Source organism: Ambystoma mexicanum, chromosome 7q (assembly GCF_040938575.1).
Source record: "Ambystoma mexicanum isolate Mex_15411 chromosome 7q, UKY_AmexF1_1, whole genome shotgun sequence".
NCBI classification, from domain to species: domain Eukaryota; kingdom Metazoa; phylum Chordata; class Amphibia; order Caudata; family Ambystomatidae; genus Ambystoma; species Ambystoma mexicanum.
Window position 1 is genome coordinate 807,174,744 of NC_090941.1, and position 19,400 is coordinate 807,194,143.

A 19,400-nucleotide genomic window follows, 5' to 3' on the forward strand; every position below is an offset into this window, starting at 1 on the left:
CTTTGCTTTGAGGAGGGGCACATAGGAACAGAAATGGAATTGGCTGTTTGCCATCCAATTACATTTCAGTGTGGGTGAGGTGTTGGGCGCATGGTGCGTGCCTGCGTGCTGGAGGTGTTAGAGCTGCCCAGAGAACAGCAAGCCTGCCATTTGCCAACTCCAGGGCTGGGCTGAGCGGGCTCCCTGGACTGACACCGCTGTCCGCTGGTAAGTAAAACGTTAAGCAAAGTTTAACTTGCTGCTGCAGGTAGCACTGCGTGGCCTGTCTTAATTCCCCTGGACAGGCTGCTCCAGAAATTAAATGCAGGGACCAGTTTTGTTGGATGAAGATGACTCAGGACTACACCATCTCTAGGCCAGGCCGGGTAGGCACTGCATAGCCTGGCCAGGGTGAGAGAGGAGAGCCCTGCTGGAGCGTTGATGCAGGCTGCATCGATTCAGGGCCGACCCGGCCTGGCCTGCTATATCGGAGCATGGTCGAGTCATCCTGATGCGGTAGGCCATCGAGAGGGTTGAGCACTGGATTCTGGAGATGGCATCGATGGGCCACTGTTGCCCCATTGCTTTGAACAGGATTGTATCCCAGTCAGGGGTCTTTGATGAAGACTTTGGTCTGGAGTGTCATTTGTGTGGATGCTGTCTCTGGCAGAGCGAGCGAGTGAGTGGCTGTGTCGGGGACCCATGACGAATAAGAACTGTTATTGATTAATTGATTGATTTACTTATTTATGGAGTGCTTTACACCAAGGCGCTGTACAATGGAACAACATAATACAAAATAACAAAACTTAACAATGGGAGCAAAATTTACATCTTGAATCATTCAACAAAACAGTGCAGAGAGCAATTAACTGAGGGGGGTGAAAAGGGGAGTGGGGAGAGGTGGGGGGAGTAGAAGATGGACAGGGCGAGGGAAAATGGAAGGGAGAGAGAGAGAGGAGTAGGAGAGGGGAGAGAGGAATCAGGGAGTGGGAGGAGGGGAAGTGGAGAGGGCAGAGGGGAAGTTTTCAAGGGGGAGAATGGAGGAGGAGGGATTTAAGGGAAGTGCGAAATGAGGGGAGGTTGTGGTAGAGCGGATTGTAAGAGGGAGTGAGTTCCAGTGGAGAGGTGCAAGGAGCGGAAACGGGAGGAAGCGCAAGGGGAAGGAGGTACAGAGAGAAGGAAATGGTCAGCGGAACAAAGGGAGCAGGAGGGGGAGTAGAAGGAGAGAAGGGAGGAAAGATAAGGAGGAGCAAGACCATGGAGGGATTTGAAGACAAGGCAGAGAAAGTAAAATTTTAGCTGTTGTTCGTTATGGGTCACCAACACCGTTGACTCAACTGCGCAGTTTTCAAGATGCCATATGAGATGGCATTTTGCGAGCTGTGCAGTGAGGGACATGCAGTATGCCTGGCCTCGGGCAGCCTTGGCTCACGGCTCTCACTCCCTGTTTTGTCACTTTGTTGTGCAGTTTGTGTGCATTTGTGTGTGTGTTGTAGGTGTGGGCATGCTTGGGTGACTGTGCAGGCAGTGTGCGTCTGTGTGAAAGGGCATTGAGGTTTTGATGTGTACTGGAACAGGGTTGTGGAGTTTCCCTGCTCTCTAGTGCATACATTGGTCTGCTCTGTCTACTTCTGTTGTATTCCTTGCCTGTTGCACTCTTTCCCTCCCTCTTTTTTTCTCTTTCCCGCGGGTTCCACCTCTCCCCGTGGATCCCCTGCCGGCGCCGTGTCCATGGATGAATTCAGTGCATTTGTGTTTTATTTGCCCTGACAGGCCAGCACAGTGGTGCTGGGGTAAATGCATCGGGTCCCTGGAGAGGAGCATCATTTGAGGTGTCCGTGCATTCCAACCTTCTGGGTCGTGTGTGTCACCTGGGTTTTCATTGAGTGAGACACTTTTGTCCCTGTTCCAGGGTCCTGTTTGCGTCTTCCGGCGGGGTTGAATGCACCATTTTGCAGACCAGCCTCGTGCATTTGTTGTTTCTTGTGATTTGGTTGCCGGGCGCCTGAGGCTGCTTTGCTTTGAATGTGCTGCTGACTCCTATTCAGTTATTGATTCTTGGATGGTTTGCCAGCCTGTGAACTGGTGGGTCCTCCTGTGGGGCACTTCTCACCATGGGAGAGTGTCCAGCTGTGAGTGGGAGGGGAGGCACGGTTCGATGGCTTGAAGCTGCAGGTGCCAACGTCTGCTTGTAACCTGGGAACAATTTATCATGAGCGCTCTCTATTTCTTTTGGAGACGGGAAGGTTGGGCTTTTGTGTGGGCATGGGAGGGACACTAGTGCTTATATACGGGCCAAGACTGTTGGCTTTGCCAGTGCTTGTTTTCGACAGGTGAGTGACAGGTGGTGTTTCTTGGTCGAGTGCCTGAGGGTGGACCTGATGAGGACATTTTTGGAGCTCCTATTGTGTCATTGGCGCTTGGAGGACGTCTTTGAAGGAGCACTGACAGGCACTTCGAGCACAACGTTTGATGGTGGTGCTTGATGAGGCTGGCTCCAGGAGCTCTCGGGAGGATATATTTTGCACAGGGAAGTGGGTGGTTATGCCCTGGCCATGGGCAGTCAATGGGTGGGTGAATGGGCGAATTGTCGGTCAACACCTACAGGGTTTCTGTCCCCTCCTCATATGCCAGATTCTCCCTAGCTGTGCAGGTATGGTGATGGCTGTCTTGATCTTGTACTACTGTGTTTTTGGTGTACTGACTTGTACACATTGGTGTTACGGTCAGGGAACCCAGCAGTTACACTGAAAGCGAGTGTTTTATGATTAAGTGGTAGACAGGTTGTGTTTTGGCTTGGTTTCTCCCCTTTTGGAGGGTGCCTGACATGGATGCCAGTGGAAGCATGACAGAAATGTATTTTTTACACCATGGTGCCAGCTTTTCGCAATGCAAGCTGCTGTGGAGTGCGCCATCGGACTTGCACACATATGGATAGTGTGCTACCATTGGTGTGTAGAACCTAGTGTTTTTTGTGTCATATTTCAGTGGGTTTGGACACTGAAGTGCATGTTTGGGAGGCCATTTATCAGGGATTTTCGCAGGAGAGAGCCCCCCCTACAGCACAATTGATGTGGTGCGGGCTAGCTCGCTGCGCTCGTCCGCTCCCAAATTCGAACATGGAGTTATGCGCCCCACCACCTTTTGGGGTCACCAGCCGCAACTGTGGAGAAGTAAGCTAGTCGTGAGCTTTTGAATGGCTAAGAAGACACATGGAGATGGTGGGTGCTGGGGAGCGGTAGGAGCGGGCAGGGATAGTCAAAGGCAGGAGCCATTGAGCAACTTCAGGGCAGCTGAAGAAATGGACGCAGAATCCACATTTCAACTGCTATCATAACACCAATGGGCAGAGCTGAGTGATTTACTTTAAAACAGGGTATGGGTTTCATATCTCTGAAATATCACAACACTGGCTTGTTTCGGCAGAAAACATTTCTAAGCTTTCTAATTTTCTGAGATATTACCAGTATGTGCTAAATACTATAACATTCATTCCTCCTTTGGCAGTAAAAGCTGTAACAACATCACACACTTCCTTTCATGTAGTGAGATTGCATGTTGTTGCCTACTTGCCTCAAACATTCATATGTACAATGGGTGTGGTGGTTGGTTGTGTCTTCTTCCCTGGCAGTACTACATCTGATTGGTGGGAATCGTTTTGTCACAGATGTTCTCTGATAACGTGGTTAAATAATTTGTTCAGGCCCTTTGAAAAAGATAAATGCAATTGACTCATTCAGCAAGACTTGTAATAGACTAGAAATTAAGTCACGAATGAAGTGACATATTCCAGGGCACTGGCCTCCCAGCTGAAGGAGGCATCCTCTACTGAAGGGGAGTGCTCAATGCATCTGGGTGAACACCTCACAAAGGAACAGCGCCGTGTTTTTTGCTTGATGTTGTTCAGAAGCACTGGACGGTATGGGACGCCTGCCTGCCTCACATTGCGTTGTTGTGCATGGGCCAACAGAGTTTAGAAATGCACACATGGCATTTAAGCAATAGCATTTGCTCCAACGCAAATTCATTTGTGCTGAGCGTGGACCGGCGCTAAAGCCTTGCACTGTACAACATAGCACCGCCGCATTTCTGCTGCATCTTCCTGGACTGTGGGTAGTCTTTTACTAGCTAAAACTCGCCCTATACTGTTTTGCGAACACGTTGTCTTTCTCAATTAATGGTTGTATTAAAGCTGTGTCATTTATAAAGCATCATTATATGCTGGCCTCTCTCCTGCCGTTGGAATCCATTCCCTTAAGTTGTGTTTCTGTGCTTCCTTTTCAGGGGAACTGAAGGAAATCAAGCAGGACATCTCCAGCCTGCGCTATGAGCTACTAGAGGAGAAATCTCACAACACCGAGGACCTGGCCGAACTCATTCGACGGCTTGGGGAGAAACTGTCCATGGAAACTGGGCAACACCATAGCAACAGATAACCTGCACCATATTTTTCCTTCTCCAAAATCAAAAAGCCATAATCTCTCCTACAGTGTAAGGTATATTATACATATCCTCTGTACTTTTATGTGTAACCCCCTTCCACCATTCCCAAATAACATGGCCATTAACACCTGGGAAGTAACCAGTGGCTGTCTCCTGGCCAATCGGGGAGCTCAAAATGTGGCCTTTACCTCAGGTGCGCCCTGCTCTGTGAGCCCTCTGATGAGCTACACATGCCCATGCTACCTCCCAGATGGCTCCCTAGCCTCCTGCCATTCCCCACCACACAGCCCTCTGCCAACACACCTTTCCCACAGCCATTCAAAACAGAATGTTTCCCCGGCACAGGAAAGTAAATATATTAACCTACGGTCTTTCTTCATGATCTTACTCCCTTGGCTTGGGCCTGTATCTTGGGCCCCAGTCCCGCCAATGTTTTATTCTTACTTAAGTAATACCAACAATTGATATATTTGTTTTTCTGTGAAAGAACAATAATCATTTTCAGTGTTACCATATCTTATGCCATCAAGGGTATTTGAATCAAGGTTCCAATGGAATAGGTCTGCAAATGTACTGCGGCCTTTGGCATCAAATTGTGAAAATGTGCAGAAGAAACAAATTCACAGAAGAATGGTGAACAATCAAAAACAAGAATGTGTGGTTCACTTACGCTGCAGGAATATCCTTAACATTACTTAAAGCCGAGCCAGGAATGACAATAAGGCCTGTTAACCAATGATATCACCTATGATATGTAGTTATTCTAAAGACTGATGTATTTTATTGCCTGACAATGTTGAACTACGGAGAGGATTATCTGTTATTGATCCACATTGAACACATTCACTTTCTGGCAATTATTTGCCTCTTGTAAAATACAATCTTCCATTTAAAAACGAATTATATATTGGACATAGTTGAAAAGGTGACGTGCAAAAGGAAAATGTCCCTGTATAGTACACCTAATCTGAAAAGAATCATCAAATCAATTTTAAAAACCATTATATTCACAAAATAATGCAAAGAATAAAACAAAGAAACTGACCAAGTAATGATTATGTGTCCACTCCAGAGCTTTGCTGCCCTCATTGTACCACATTTCATGCCAAACTCAAGTGGCAGAAAAGGAGAGCTTACAGGGCACATGCTATGAACTTAAAAGGAGACCTATAGATGGGACAGAGAGGTCTGTGCTGTGGTCAAAGCCAAAAGCAATGGGGACTATCAAGGAAACGGCAAGGAAAGTGGGGTAACCTTTCTCTGTTACAGAAGCATACAGCTTTCCAGTTACTGCTGCTAAACCATTGAATGCCCTCCCCTCTGCCCTTTGAAAATAACCTTCTTACTGGACCTTCAACTCAAAACCCTGTTATTTATCCGATGAACTGTCTTGACATTACCACTACATGCTTGCTCTTAACACTAGCGCCTAGATGCCCAAGGGTTCGTGCACTATCTATAAATGCACAGATAAATACATAAATAAATAAATAAATAAGGGAAACATTGAAAAGAAAAGAATCCCATCTTCTCACACAGGAGAAATCCTGTTTGTTTGCAAGTACGACATTTTAACCTTCCATGCACACATAATAGAATGTTATAGGCTAAATAAAAATGAAGTTATGTTTCAATGAGTGCAGTGTTACCTTACCAGAACCTAAAGTAATCCACAAGAGGAGTGTATCGCAAATCTTGCCCGTTCATGCACTGTATTCCTGTCTACAACAACCTTTATGTGAGGCTCTTAATTTCCAAAGGTAACCAGAATCTGACTTTTCGGAGCAGAAAATGGCATCAGACCTTTCATTCAAATGTATTGGCAAGCATGTATTTAATCAATAGTGTGAAATAATAACTAAGCACCCTACTTATTCCAATGTATGCTTCATAGAACACATGACAGCTATGCAGGCCATGCTGAGCATCTGATATTTTGTTCAGAAGTGAATGATCATACAGGCTAAAATTAAGGGTCATTTGTGGAAGGGCACATCACAAATTATCTCTTCAGAAATCAAATTGTAGCTAGCACTCGACATGGGTCTTGTTAGTTTCATATCTGCTATTCTATACATATAGGTGGGCTTTCTGACTAGATATCCAGAAGGTAGCCACTAGTACATATAGTTTCATCTCTAGACACTCCAATCCTGTGAAACACTAGATTTCTTCCATAACATTGCATTCAAACACAGATTGATAGTCCAACCCAAACTCTTCTTTTTATTTGTATTATATTTCAGATACTTAGACAAGGAAAATGGGTTATCTCCATTTTTAAAATTGGTCTTTTACCACTGCCAGTAGGAGTGACCGAAAATCCCACGTGAGTCACTGAATCAACACATTCAAACCCTCAGACTATTCCAGGGGATACAGAATTCTCAAAAATCTGTTCTCTTTATCATGTTTTTATTTTTTTTTATGTTTGCAGTGCTGTCAGGGTAGTCCAGATAGCTCAGTGTTTACTGGAACGTGGACTTTATTGGAGATGATCCCACAAATGTCATTCCAATTATAGCATTGGCATTCACGGCATTCAAACTCTGATTATACATTTTAATAATGTAGAATACAAATATTCTTTAATTCTTCATCTTCACATTTCAACACATCATTTAAAGACGCCTTTGAAATGCAAGAGCGCCCTCTATAGGCTCCAGCCGCAGGATCTCTGTCTTAGAACTTCTCCTTCCAGGTTGTTTGTTTGCTTTAAAAAACATGAAACAATACTAGATCTTGCAGACATGATAGCTTTATTATACAGTCATATTTGTGTCTGCTAACACTCACGTTCGAAGGGGTTTCTCCCTCAGGCATCCTCTTTTGGACGTGTTCAAGCATTGCTGGTGACTGCATCCCAAGCTTGGATACTGCATGCAGAAAACAATCTGACACCATTTGCCAAATTTGCTGGACTGCCCTGGAGGCTGCATGGGAAGAGCGTGCATGTGAAAGATAATGTCAGATTTGATTATAATCTGGACCAGTGTAGATATATAAATATAAGCGAGTCAGACAAGTGCGACCTCCTGAGAAACCCCAGAGTCCATGTTGGTCGTGGAATACATGCCTGTGTCCAGTTTCCCCTGTTCTGGGGATCGGATAGAAAGGGTATGATCCATGTATGGCTCTGCTGTCAACACCCATCAGATCCTTTAGTCGGAATGGTAAGATGTGGTAATCAACTGTACCAACAGGTTGAGTTGGGGTCAGATGAACGTGGGTCCTGATTGAACGCATTCAGGCACTTATTGTCTTTAAATACCAATTGCCTTTGAGGTGGAACATAGAAACGTCTATTAGAACTAAACCAAACACATGTATTAAAACAAAATCACGTTTAAATAACATACATTACTACAATTTCGATATAGTTCATATTTATTTCCCAAAAATATGTATTTCTGTAACATCAATAATAGAAAGAAAAGTGTTTCACATTTTAAGGTAACTTGCATAAAACAAACAGTCTGACATGTTTCCCTAAATGCCAATATTATCAATTGAAACCACAGCACTAACAAAAAAGTTAAACAATGGAAAAGCAGCAGCTATGACATAATTTATTTCTATAAACAATTACATGTTTCATCATATATCATAGATGCATTCTGATGGTTAATATTGTAATGTATTCGTATTTATTATTTGAACAATATGCAAGTATGTTTTTATCAGGTCATTATAAACTATCATTCCCCAGCATTCAGACAATGTTATGTCACTTATTATGTTCTTTTTTACCTTTCGTCATATACACAATAATATAAGTAATCATGCAGGAACAAAATGACGTATACAGTGGGCTACTTCCTGGGAATAGAGACTGTTTGACAACACTCAGTCTGAGAAAAACGTGACCTGAGAAAAATATGCATACATGACATTTAGAATTGTTCTCAGTATGTAAGAGCATACACGTAATCCACCAAATTCAAGGACTTAACATTTAAGTAAACTGTGAATTTCATGAGTACACTGCACCTTTAATGTATGCTGTGGGTTTGTTTGTATCTCTGTATAATACTGCAGCTGCAAAAAACTAGGAGAGACTATGGCATTAGTTTACCAAATATGATGGTGCACATGTACACACATGGTTCTACCTTTTTATGTAAAGTACCAACAAACTCTTATCAACTATGTACTAATTATGTAAAGATTTATATATACATGGCACCACAGAATATATTTACTGTTAAGTTTTAAACCAAAGTGTCTATATTTAATGAAAAGGGGTATGTAAATATATGAATTATAGTTTTCTTTTTCAATAAAACCAATATTTTATCAATTGTGTTTATTATTTCAAAATGCTGGCATTTCAGTTGGTACACATGGTAAATCCTATGGTCTTCTCAAAGAAAACATTTACTAAGTGACTTAAGAGGTATTTAGAATACAGGGGGCTTGGAAGATGTTGGTTGAAGACAAACAAATAGTATTCTTAGAGGAATTAACTGAAAATGTAATTGAAACAATGTGAAATGTGTTGTGATCTAGGAATGGGCAAACAATGTTTTCGATCTTCTCACCAGGGGTAGATTACTAATGTCAATTGCTCCTTGAAGGTTACGTTAGAGTCAGGATTCTATTAATAGATTGGAGACAAGTATTATGCAATTTTTCAAGTCATTTATTATAAATAATTGTGGCCGTTTGTGACCTCGTGTAGTAAGCATTGGGGATTCATTTCCTGGGCATGGTTTCTACATGCCATAGTTCAGCATGACACTGTGGAAGGCTCCCAAGTATGGCTATATATGGGGAATGCCCCATTCCCCATTGGGATCAATGAGGAAATTTCACGCTTTTACCGCCAGCGGATTTCCCACCGGCGGTAAACGCGCCGAAAATCGGCAAAATCTCGGCAGATTTCCCCCCAGCTCAGAGCTGGGGGGAAATTAGCTGAAGACGAGATTTGGCAGACAATAAAATCTGGCGGTAACAGCGCTACTGCCGGATTTAAGGGCTACCGCCAAACTTGTGATGAGGTCCTATGTCTTATGGAAGGATAATAGAAACTGATCCGTGGCTATTCACAACAATGCTGTACAATGCATCGTACAACAGAAAGAGAAGGCTGTTGTTGAAAACAAGGACATTCTATCCCTGAGGAGCTCATTTTCATTCTACAGGAAATTCTAAACCTAATGCATCCGAGCATAAAATATCCACTAGACAGAGCTAGTGCTCTAACATGACACACTCTCCCGAAATATCAACATATCACATTTGGCTCTGAATTCCAGAAGAGACAAACCATTCTTGTCTAGGCAACTTCTAAACATTGACAATGCCACATTAACATCTTAGACAGAAGAATATTTCAGTCTGGAGGGCAATGACGCCTCAATGACCTACATAAGTCTACAAATAAGCAGATTGGAGCCAACAGGCCAATCATGCACACGTTCATGAAAGGAAGAAGAGGCAGACCTGTGCAAACTAACAGCACAAGAAGCAGGAGAAGAGGTATGTTGGGCAAGATGTTTATCATCTGATTAACGCCTGTCTGAGAGGGATCCATAGTCTGTCTACTGCACCAACAAACCCAAGCCTTTCATGCTGATTCATAGGCATTGATGGTGCTAGTTGCCCAACAACGTTGTATCCCCATCAAGCCCCCAACTGGAAAGCCTGCTTTTGGTATCATCTGCCCTGAAATCCGCCATGTCAACAGGTAAAGGAAATACATAATCCTGAAAGCATGAGCTGCCTCTATATGGTTCAGAAGAAGTTACCCAAATGCTAGCACCCAAAGGGAAAAGTCTATTGTGTGTGCCAGTGTTAGAGGGAAACACACCTGGGATTGCCAAAAAGAAATAGTCAGTACCAGAGTCAAGCCCTGTTTTTGCGCCTTTAGACACATTTGTGCTATCATTGAAAAGCAGGGAAATGCATATTCTCTGGTACTCTGGAAGAACACAAATCTGCCAGTTCGGCATACAGGTCTGACCCCCAACTGTAATATCTTGGATGGTGGGCGTTGAGTTGGGTCACAAACAAATCTATCTGGAAGGGACCCCTGAGGTCAACAATGTATAGAAATACAGTCCTTCTTTGGCGCTAGGTGCTGGCATTTTTCCAATGTTGGGGAAATCAAAAAACTACTAGATTGTGTGTACCTGGATGATATTCTGCTCTGATCATGATGTGAAAATGCAGGCAAAAAGCTTCTAGGTTTACTGCTACACCAGAGAGGCTCTTTGATTGTGTACCCCCTAGTTTGTTTGTGTAATATACTGCTAACTTTTGTGGCAAGAATTGCTAAACAGTTTTCATTTCCGGAGAGAATCCTGGGAAGACTGTGGGCCCCAAGCAACGATTGCACCACACCTGGTGCTCCAACCTCTCAGGCTTGTATCGAACTTTAGGCAAAGTCCAAAGGTGGAAGAACATATTCCCCTCCCATTTCAGGTCTTTAGATTTGCAACTCACAATCTTAACTAAGCCTTTTCCTCTATGGAAAATAAGACCTCATATGAGAAGTCTAGCCCTCTTCTCAGTGCCTGAATTTTTAACTTTTAAGCGCTATGAAATGATGAGGTCCCGGAAAAACTGCCTGCATGGAGAATGACAGTGAACCAATTAAGTGGTTCAAATATTTGAGAGATATGACTTTAACAACAATCGTCCTCCTCTTATGTTTTCTGATGCACCAAACCTTGTAACAAGCTACTCTGAAGGACCTCTTCCAATCCACCAAAACCTTAAAAATCATAAGCATTGCTTGAGATACACCTATCCCAGATTTTTCCAATTATATCTGGTGAAGTCCAACCACTGAATTAGGAAGTTCGTCATACGACACTTCCTTCTGAGAGCTTCCTGTGATCAGGCTGTTTCCAAATAGATTAACATACAGATCCCAGCTGCTCTTAGACATGTTGCCACTGACCACAGGAGCTTGGTAAAGCACAAGGGAGCCGAGACTAGTCCAAAAGGGAGAGAGAAGTATCAGTAAGACACTCCTGCCCGAGGCAATTGGATGAATCTTCTGTGTATCATGCCAGTCAATATGGTTCTGAATGTTTCCCTCAATTCTAATGTCACAAACCAATCTCCTGCCCTCTATACGTCGCTCAACAGACCAATCATCTACATCTTGAAATGAGGATAGGTAATGTATGTGTTGGCATCCCTGAGGTGTATAACTAAGCCTGGGCCCTTTCTGGAAAGAAATGTGTTGACATGTTTCCACATATCTTTAACAAAGGAATATTCAAATAGATGTACCCCTACGGAAGACGAATCCTGAGCCTCTGCTGGGCCACTGAACTTGGAGATGATTTTCAGAAGAGTACCTTTCCTCTTCTCATGGGAGATTGATTAATTTGCTTCACCCAATAAGGAAATTAGACTTTGTGCCCACCTACTAATCTCTACTCTGTTCAACAAGTACCACAGGAACCGGGCCTCTTCTGTCAGAGCCAACCTATGTATTAAAGGCCCATCATATTTAATATTTTTCCCTGGAAGGTAAACTATGTCACAGCCATATTAAAAAAAAGAGCTGATACCTTGTAATGTGCTTTAGGGTAGTGATATTCAGGGGTGGAAGGTTGGACCATGGACATTCTGTCTCGTTTTGTTTATAGTGTGCCCATCTATTTTTTCCAGAAGTAACAATATGTGTATTCCACTACCCTGTCAAGAGGGGGCCAATTCTCTTACATTGGGGTGGGAGATGACCCTTGGGTTAAGCATCAGAACCCCCAAGCATTCCTTAATACTGGACAGTCCTTTACCCACCTTTCCCTATCAACAATATCATTATGATGGCCCATTGCCAGAGAGTCCAACCCAACTCTGTAGTCCCCAGGCAATAATGGTGAGGCGTTGATCCACTTCTCCTTTGGCGATGTGCCTAGAGCTATGCTATGACTCTTGGTCAGCAACTGTCCCCCTCCTCGCCAGTGGGTGCTGTGAGTGTGTTCAGCACATAGGTGCATCCATATAATGTGTAGCCCTGCCCTGAGTTTGGTGGGCTGAGGCAAAGCACTCCACACTACCAGCTTCTGCAGTGAGTTTTTGCACTTAACAGGGGTCTTGCTTCCAGAGGGACACAACAGCACATCACCAGTGACAGCTGCCTTCACCCCTTGGACATGTAGATGGGATTGGCCCGTGGGTGGTATAATGATCATGCCTACCCTAGGATGATGATGACAATGAAGCATGTTTGAATGGATGAAGCGAGAAGCAAACATAGTAGCAGAGCTATTACTGAGGACGTGTGGGGTAATGCCAAAATCATAAATGTTCCCTGATGACAAAACATAAGGGCAATAAGAAGAATTATATTAAAATCAGGGAATAATTAAGAGCATAGCATATAACAATGAGATGTACATATAACAAGCCAAGGTGACTATACAGATGATGCTTTGGAAAAAGGCAAGTTATGACATTTTTAATACTAATGAACAACTATCATTGATAAATTGGTGGAAAGGATTTTGATAAATCCTGGTTGCCCCCTAAATAATAATCTAATCACAGAGATGCAGGATGATACTGCAAATAAATATTCAGGTCTATCTGTCAGTAGCATTTCACAAGCTGCTGACACCCAAGCGGAACAGACTCTGCAAGATACCAGGCTGCACATTGATCACAATAAATGCAGCCACAGGCAAGTGCTTTAATTTAAAAATGGGCTGAACGGAAAGCATTCAGAAAGTGTCTAAAAATATGAATTCTGAAGATTTTAGACATTTTAGACTACAAGACCTCCCCGCCACCCAGCCCCAAGTGAAGCCATGGGCTGTGATACTTATAAATGTTCTGCTTCTTAATAAATTATAAAAGGAAGGCACCATACCCTTAATGAAGATGTCTGTATACATGATTAAAACAAGTGTCATAGTAATTGTTAAATAAATACTGAATCACTGACATTCAGTTGGGGGATGAGGGAGGAAAAGGTTCACAGGAGATTGCGTCAATCTGATGTTTTAAAATGATAGCATTGTTGCAGGAATTTTAGATAACTTTGGAGGTAATAGAGAGCAGAGCTCTAACACAGGAAGTTAACAGTTGGTCTACTTTAATAGACCAGCTTCATTAATTTCACTTAATGGAGGCCAGTTTAGAATTCCACAGCAAAAGTCAAATGGTCTTAATATTTGATTTCAACCTAGAAATAGATTCATCTGAGAACTTAATGATGTGGTATTGTATGGACCATTATCATTTTCTCCAAATCCTCATGATCCACTAACTAACCTGGAGGATGAACATTAACATATGTCTACAAAGACAAAGGTGGAATTGTGAACTCTACAAAAGTTATGTCTGATGCCAAAAGAGCTCCCTACCCTCAGTATATATGGGGAACCTAGGCTTCAAGCAGGCGATATAAAGTGATGCATCTAGTCGTTGTCATTTAAGAATAATAATTCAGGATTTGTACATGAACAGGGCAATCATAACTACAATGGTAGACAGCTCTGTGAGAGGAAGGGAGATTCAAATGAACCCTCAAAATAAAAAGGTTCAAATTAAAGTATAATCTTAGAATATAGAAGGTTTGATCTCAGAGGATTATGATTGTTTTAGGTTTGTAAGATGTTATGATATCCTATTACTGCAAGATTGGTAACTAATCCAATTGAATCTCGGGTATCAGGGAAATAAGCAAATATATATTACGAATGTTAAGGAGAATTAACTGTAAATTGATATAATGTAATAATGAGATGTGTGTTTATTTGAGAAGAACTAGGCCTTCGTTTAGCATTAAGTCTTGCTAAGAAAGTGAATCCATCTCAATTAATGTGAATCAAGGTCAAATGAAAATTAATAGCTATATTTACACACACACACATTTGAAAGTGCTGAATTAGCACAATTATTTAGAGGAATGCTTTCATTGCCAACGTTGTACTAAAGTGCCCTGAGGTTCCTTGCAAATGACCACTGTTAAGACAATTGAAATACTCAAGTGTATTTATTGTATTCAGATGTAACAGTTATCTCATGGAGGCTCAGCACTGACCTTGGATGTCTGGAATGAACAGGATCCATAGAGCTTGGCATTGTGTTTTGATGTTGTCATAAAATATTTTTTTCTGGTTTATGGGCCTATTTCATCGTAGTTTACATTACAGGTCCCCAAATCCTTTATTTTGGGTGACTGGCTCAATGTTTTCCTTGCTCTGTTCTCTTTCCAGGAATTTGGGCTGGTGAGCACTTGGCAAATGGTAGAGCCATAGAGGAGGGTCCTTTTCCTCCTTGGGTCTAGACTGGGGCTGCCATTTTCCCCCTTCTCCTCCACAGGCTCATTGCTAGCCGCTCATTCCTACTCCCAACATCAGCACCTGCTTTGGGCCAACCAGACCCACCTAAAATGTCTGTGTCTGTCGACTGCCTCCTTCCAAATTTCTATATTCCTCACTTCACTTTGATCTGCTACCTCTTCAACATGCTTCTACATCTCACTCTCTTTCTATTGCTCTTTGGAATTAACTTTCTGTCTGCAATAAAACCTCCTTTACCTCTGATTTCTTCCTTTCTCATCCTCTTTCCCTTGTCCTCATTATCCTTAATGAAACCTGGATCTCTCCCCCTGACTCTGCAACCCTTGCTTTCCTAACATGACCCTGCCTACAAGTTCAATCTCGCTCCCCGCCCCACTGGCAGGATAGGTGGTGGAGGACTGTGGAGGTCCAGGAGATGCCACACATTGCCTGGACCTTCTTGCCTGGCTGTAGGCACCCGGCAGCTTCCCGCAACATGATTGGCAGATCCCTTCACCAAATGAGAGAGCTGCCTCGAGCCGGGAGGTAAAGCCGGCCCTCGTCCTAAGGCTTGCGCTTTAAGCCTCAGGACCTGTCGTTCCCTTTCTTCCCGGGTATCTGGTGCCGGTTCGACCCCAACGGAACTCATCCCACTGCGACACTTGTGACACTGCAGTCCCTGCCACAGGTATATTATAATGTGAGGCTAGCCTCCAAAGTTTTGCAACACTATGACTCACCAAACCTTTCTCTGACATTTCAAACACTGCTTGCCACCACAATACTATTGTCGCTCCATAACTGGTACGGCACCCCAATGTATGCATTTTTGTAACTACAGCAATTAATCGTGTTGATTTACTCAGACCATTGTGCTCTGAAGGTTTGCAACAGCCAGTCCCTCGACAGGTCCCTCACTGTCCTTGTGTGAACCCCCCACCATCCCGATGGTCACCTGTGACTGCGTGTGCAGCTCCCCTTGCTCTCCTGTGAATACGTGTGCATCCCCACCCTCCCCATGGTCGCCTGTGAATGCATGTGTACCCCCACCCTCCCCATGGTTGCCTGCGACTGTGTGTGTACTCCCTACCCTCCCCATGGTCGCCTCTGACTGTGTATGCACCCCCACCCTCCCCATCGTCACCTATGACTGTGTGTGCACCCCCACTGTCCCCTTGGTCTCCCGTGAATGTGTGTGTACCCCCACCCTCCCCATGGTTGCCTGCAACTGCGTGTGCACTCTCCACCCTCCCCATGATTGCCTATGACTGCGTGTGCAGCATCCACCCTCACCATGGTTGCCCGTGACTGCCTGTGTACCCCCACCTTCCCCTGGTCGCCTGTGACTGTGTTTGCACCCCCAAACCTCCCCATGGTCACCTGTGACTGTGTGTGCACCCCCATTCTCCCCGTGATTGCCTGTGACTGTGTGTGTACCCACCACCCTCCCCATGATCGCCTGTAACATCGTGCATATTCCCCCTTCATTTCTCCATCTTTTCGAAAACCATGCCCACTTATTCTGACCTTGCTGCCACCTTATAATGTGTGTGTGTGTTGCACCTTGCAACATGGAGTTGACCATCATGCTTGTGCCACCTAATTTGACCCTGCATTTGTATGTTACTGCCACCCTGCAACATGGGATTGGCCATCATGTTTGTGCCACCTAATTTGACCTTGCATTTGCATGCTGCTGCCACTCTGCAACATGGGGCTGGGCATCATGTTTGTGCCCACCTAATTTGACCTTGCATTTGTATGCTGCTGCCTCCCTGCAACATGGAGTTGGCCATCATGTTTGTGCCACCTAATTTGACCATGCATCTGTATGCTGCTGCTGCCCTACAACTTGGGTTAGGCAATATGTTTGTGTCCACTTAAACGGTTTCTGTCTTTACAAGCACTTATGTAACTAAGCAAGCCGGCCTGCAACATGGGGTTAGGCAACATGTATGTATGTAAGTCTTTCAAGCTTTTATGCAACTAAGTCTTTTCTTAACAGCGCCGCAATGCCAGAGGACTGTTGGGTGCTTTATAGATGCAAATAAATAAAATAAATAAATAAAAGTAATTGTCCAAAGTTCCTATCTTTCCTACTCCCATTTCTCCTGCTAATTCTCCCTCATGCAGATACACTAGCTCCATAATCACTGCCCCCTATGACATTAATATTATTCTCTCTATTGGCCACCTGGTCCAGTCAATTCAATTTACCACATCTCCAAACTAATTGACTCTCTCCCTCCCCATCACCAACCTCATTGTCATTGATGACTTCAACCACCCCACTCTCTCTGCTGCTTTATCCACTGACTTTAACTGTCTTCTACTTAACCACTCACTTTCTTCTGTCCACTCTGTGCCCACCCATTAAAATTGAAACCACCTTGACCTTATTCTCATCTCCTCTCAACTCTTTGCCTCGAATATCTCCACTGCGCCTTCTCCGTCCGATCCCTATATCGTCATTGCCTCAATCTTCACTCCTGCTTCTTCCTCACACTCCATATACTAAAGCTATTACCAAGTGCAGGTTTCCCTCCTCCAAACTCCCTAACTACCTCTATGACCTACACCACTCTCTCTCCTATGCTGGACTCACCTTTCCATCCTCTGAAGAAGCCTTCACTAACTTTACCACTGCTCTTTATGCTCCCATTTCCTCTCACTACACTCTTACTACACTCACTCCTAAATCCTCCCCTCCATGGCCATGAATTACACCTCTCAACTGCACCCTGAAAACAACAATGCAGAAATAGCTTTGCACCTGGCAAAAGTCAAGACACTCCTCTGATCTCCAAATCTACCTCACTGATCTTCAAAACTATTCCTCTACTATTGACTCAGCAAACATGACTTCTATCTTTCTCTCTCATTCCGTCTCAATCCTCCCAACCTAGAGGCCTCCTAAAATCTCTCAACACAATTCTCTCACCTCCTTTTCCCATCTCCATCTCTGCTGTTCCTTCAGCAAATGATTTTGCACTCTACCCTGCATCTAAAATGTCTACGATTCACAATACCCTCTCTAACTAACTTCTATCCTGTCCTCCTGCTCACTTTGCTCTACCTCTCCTATTCTCCTCTCCCACCACTATGTCTTCCTTTGCTCCTACCGTCCCTGATGAGATTATTGCCCTGCTCCTCAAGACTAACCCTTCCTGTGCCCCCACTGACCACTGTCCTGCACTTATGACGCACATAGCTTCCAGTGTTGCTCCACATCTTACTTCCCTCTACAACTCCTCTCTTTGCCTCGTCCTATACGACAGCTACTGTTTTCCCTCTCTTTATGAATCCTGGTCTAGATCATAACTGTCCTGCCAACATTCACCCTGTCCCTTTTCTGCCACACTATTCCAAAATCCTAGAGTGCGTAGTATTCAATTGGCCCTCTTCTTCTGACCTCTGCATTATACAGAGATAGCCCTCTTCAATGTCTGCAACTTCTTCCTCTCGTTAGGCAAGACTTTCCTCTATTCTTATTCTTTTCGACCTCTCTGCTGCCTGCGATACTGTCAGCCATTCTGAGTGTCTCTCTACATTATCTCTCATTGGCATCAGAAATAAGGCCCTTGCTTGGTTAGCTCCATACTTTGCCCAGAGACACTTTCAGGTGTCCTGGAACAACCCTCCCTCCCCACTAACCCCCTTTTACTGTTGGAGGGCCCCAAGGGTCCATCCTTGGTACACTTCTCTTCACTCTCTATACTTCATCTCTTGGTGTGTTGATCTCCTCTTAGAGCTTCTCCTATAAACTCTTTGCTGACAACACTCAGATCTTCTTTTCCTTTCACTCCTTATATGACATGCTGTTGTCAAAAATCCCAAACTATCTCTCTCCCATCGGATGGTGTCACACTTGCTCATTCTCAAATCTACTAAGACTGAAGTTCTCTACTTCCCAGCCAGACTATCTCTTCCTCTCCTCCTCTTCTTCTCTCCTGACTACCTTCCTTACTCTTCTTCCGCTCATAACCTTAGTGTCATCTTTGACACATCAGGCAACTTCTCTCTCTTCATCTCCAAATCTGCCACTGTAGCCAGACTCAACCTTCTCAATACCAGAGAAATATGTCATCTTCTTCCTTTCCTTACTGTTAAACAGCTCCTTCTTAGTCTTTTCTAAATCTGCCTACTCTGCAAGTCTCCTCTATGGCATTCCCAACTATGTTTTTTCACCTTTGGACAAAGTCCTCAACTTCGTAGTTTGCACACTTTTCAACCTTTCTCGCTTTACCTCTACCTATTCTGCCTCTCCCCAGATTGTTTGGCTATACATGTAACAAGGGCTAAGTATAAGCTTCTTCTCATCATCTCAAAAAGTATTCATGGGCTCACCTACCATGCCTATCTGCTCATCTCACTACCTATACACCCACTAGTTCATCAGGATCATCCTCAGCTCTCCTCCTTGCCACCACTCAAGCCCCCTGTGCCCCCTCTTGCTTCCTCTCTCTCTGTCTCTCTCTCTCTCTTCACTCCCCTATTTTGGAATGGTCTGCCTCTCCCTCTCCATACTAGTCTAACTTTCCCACCATTTAAATTCAACCTCAAAGCACTCCTTTCTGAACAATATGTTTCCCAGCACTCTATGCTACTACATCACCCTGTTTTCCCCTCTCCCTACCCTTCATGGACAAACCAACAGCACTTTTCTGTCACCCCTCCAACCTTAATTCAGCACTTTTTCCACCATCCCATTCCTATGTCATTCTG

General features: G+C 43.9%; 1 protein-coding gene across 1 annotated transcript in view; it reads left to right on the forward strand.

The window, feature by feature from the left end:
* The window catches only part of TRPC6 (transient receptor potential cation channel subfamily C member 6), a 1,461,060-nt gene extending 1,452,346 nt beyond the window's left edge, over nucleotides 1–8,714 (forward strand). Inside the window, exon 12 of the mRNA XM_069639093.1 lies at nucleotides 4,267–8,714. Within this exon, the coding sequence (XP_069495194.1) occupies nucleotides 4,267–4,418 (152 nt within the window). The 3' untranslated portion in view covers nucleotides 4,419–8,714. The remainder of the gene's footprint in view (nucleotides 1–4,266) is intronic.
* Nucleotides 8,715–19,400: the final 10,686 nt, after the last annotated feature.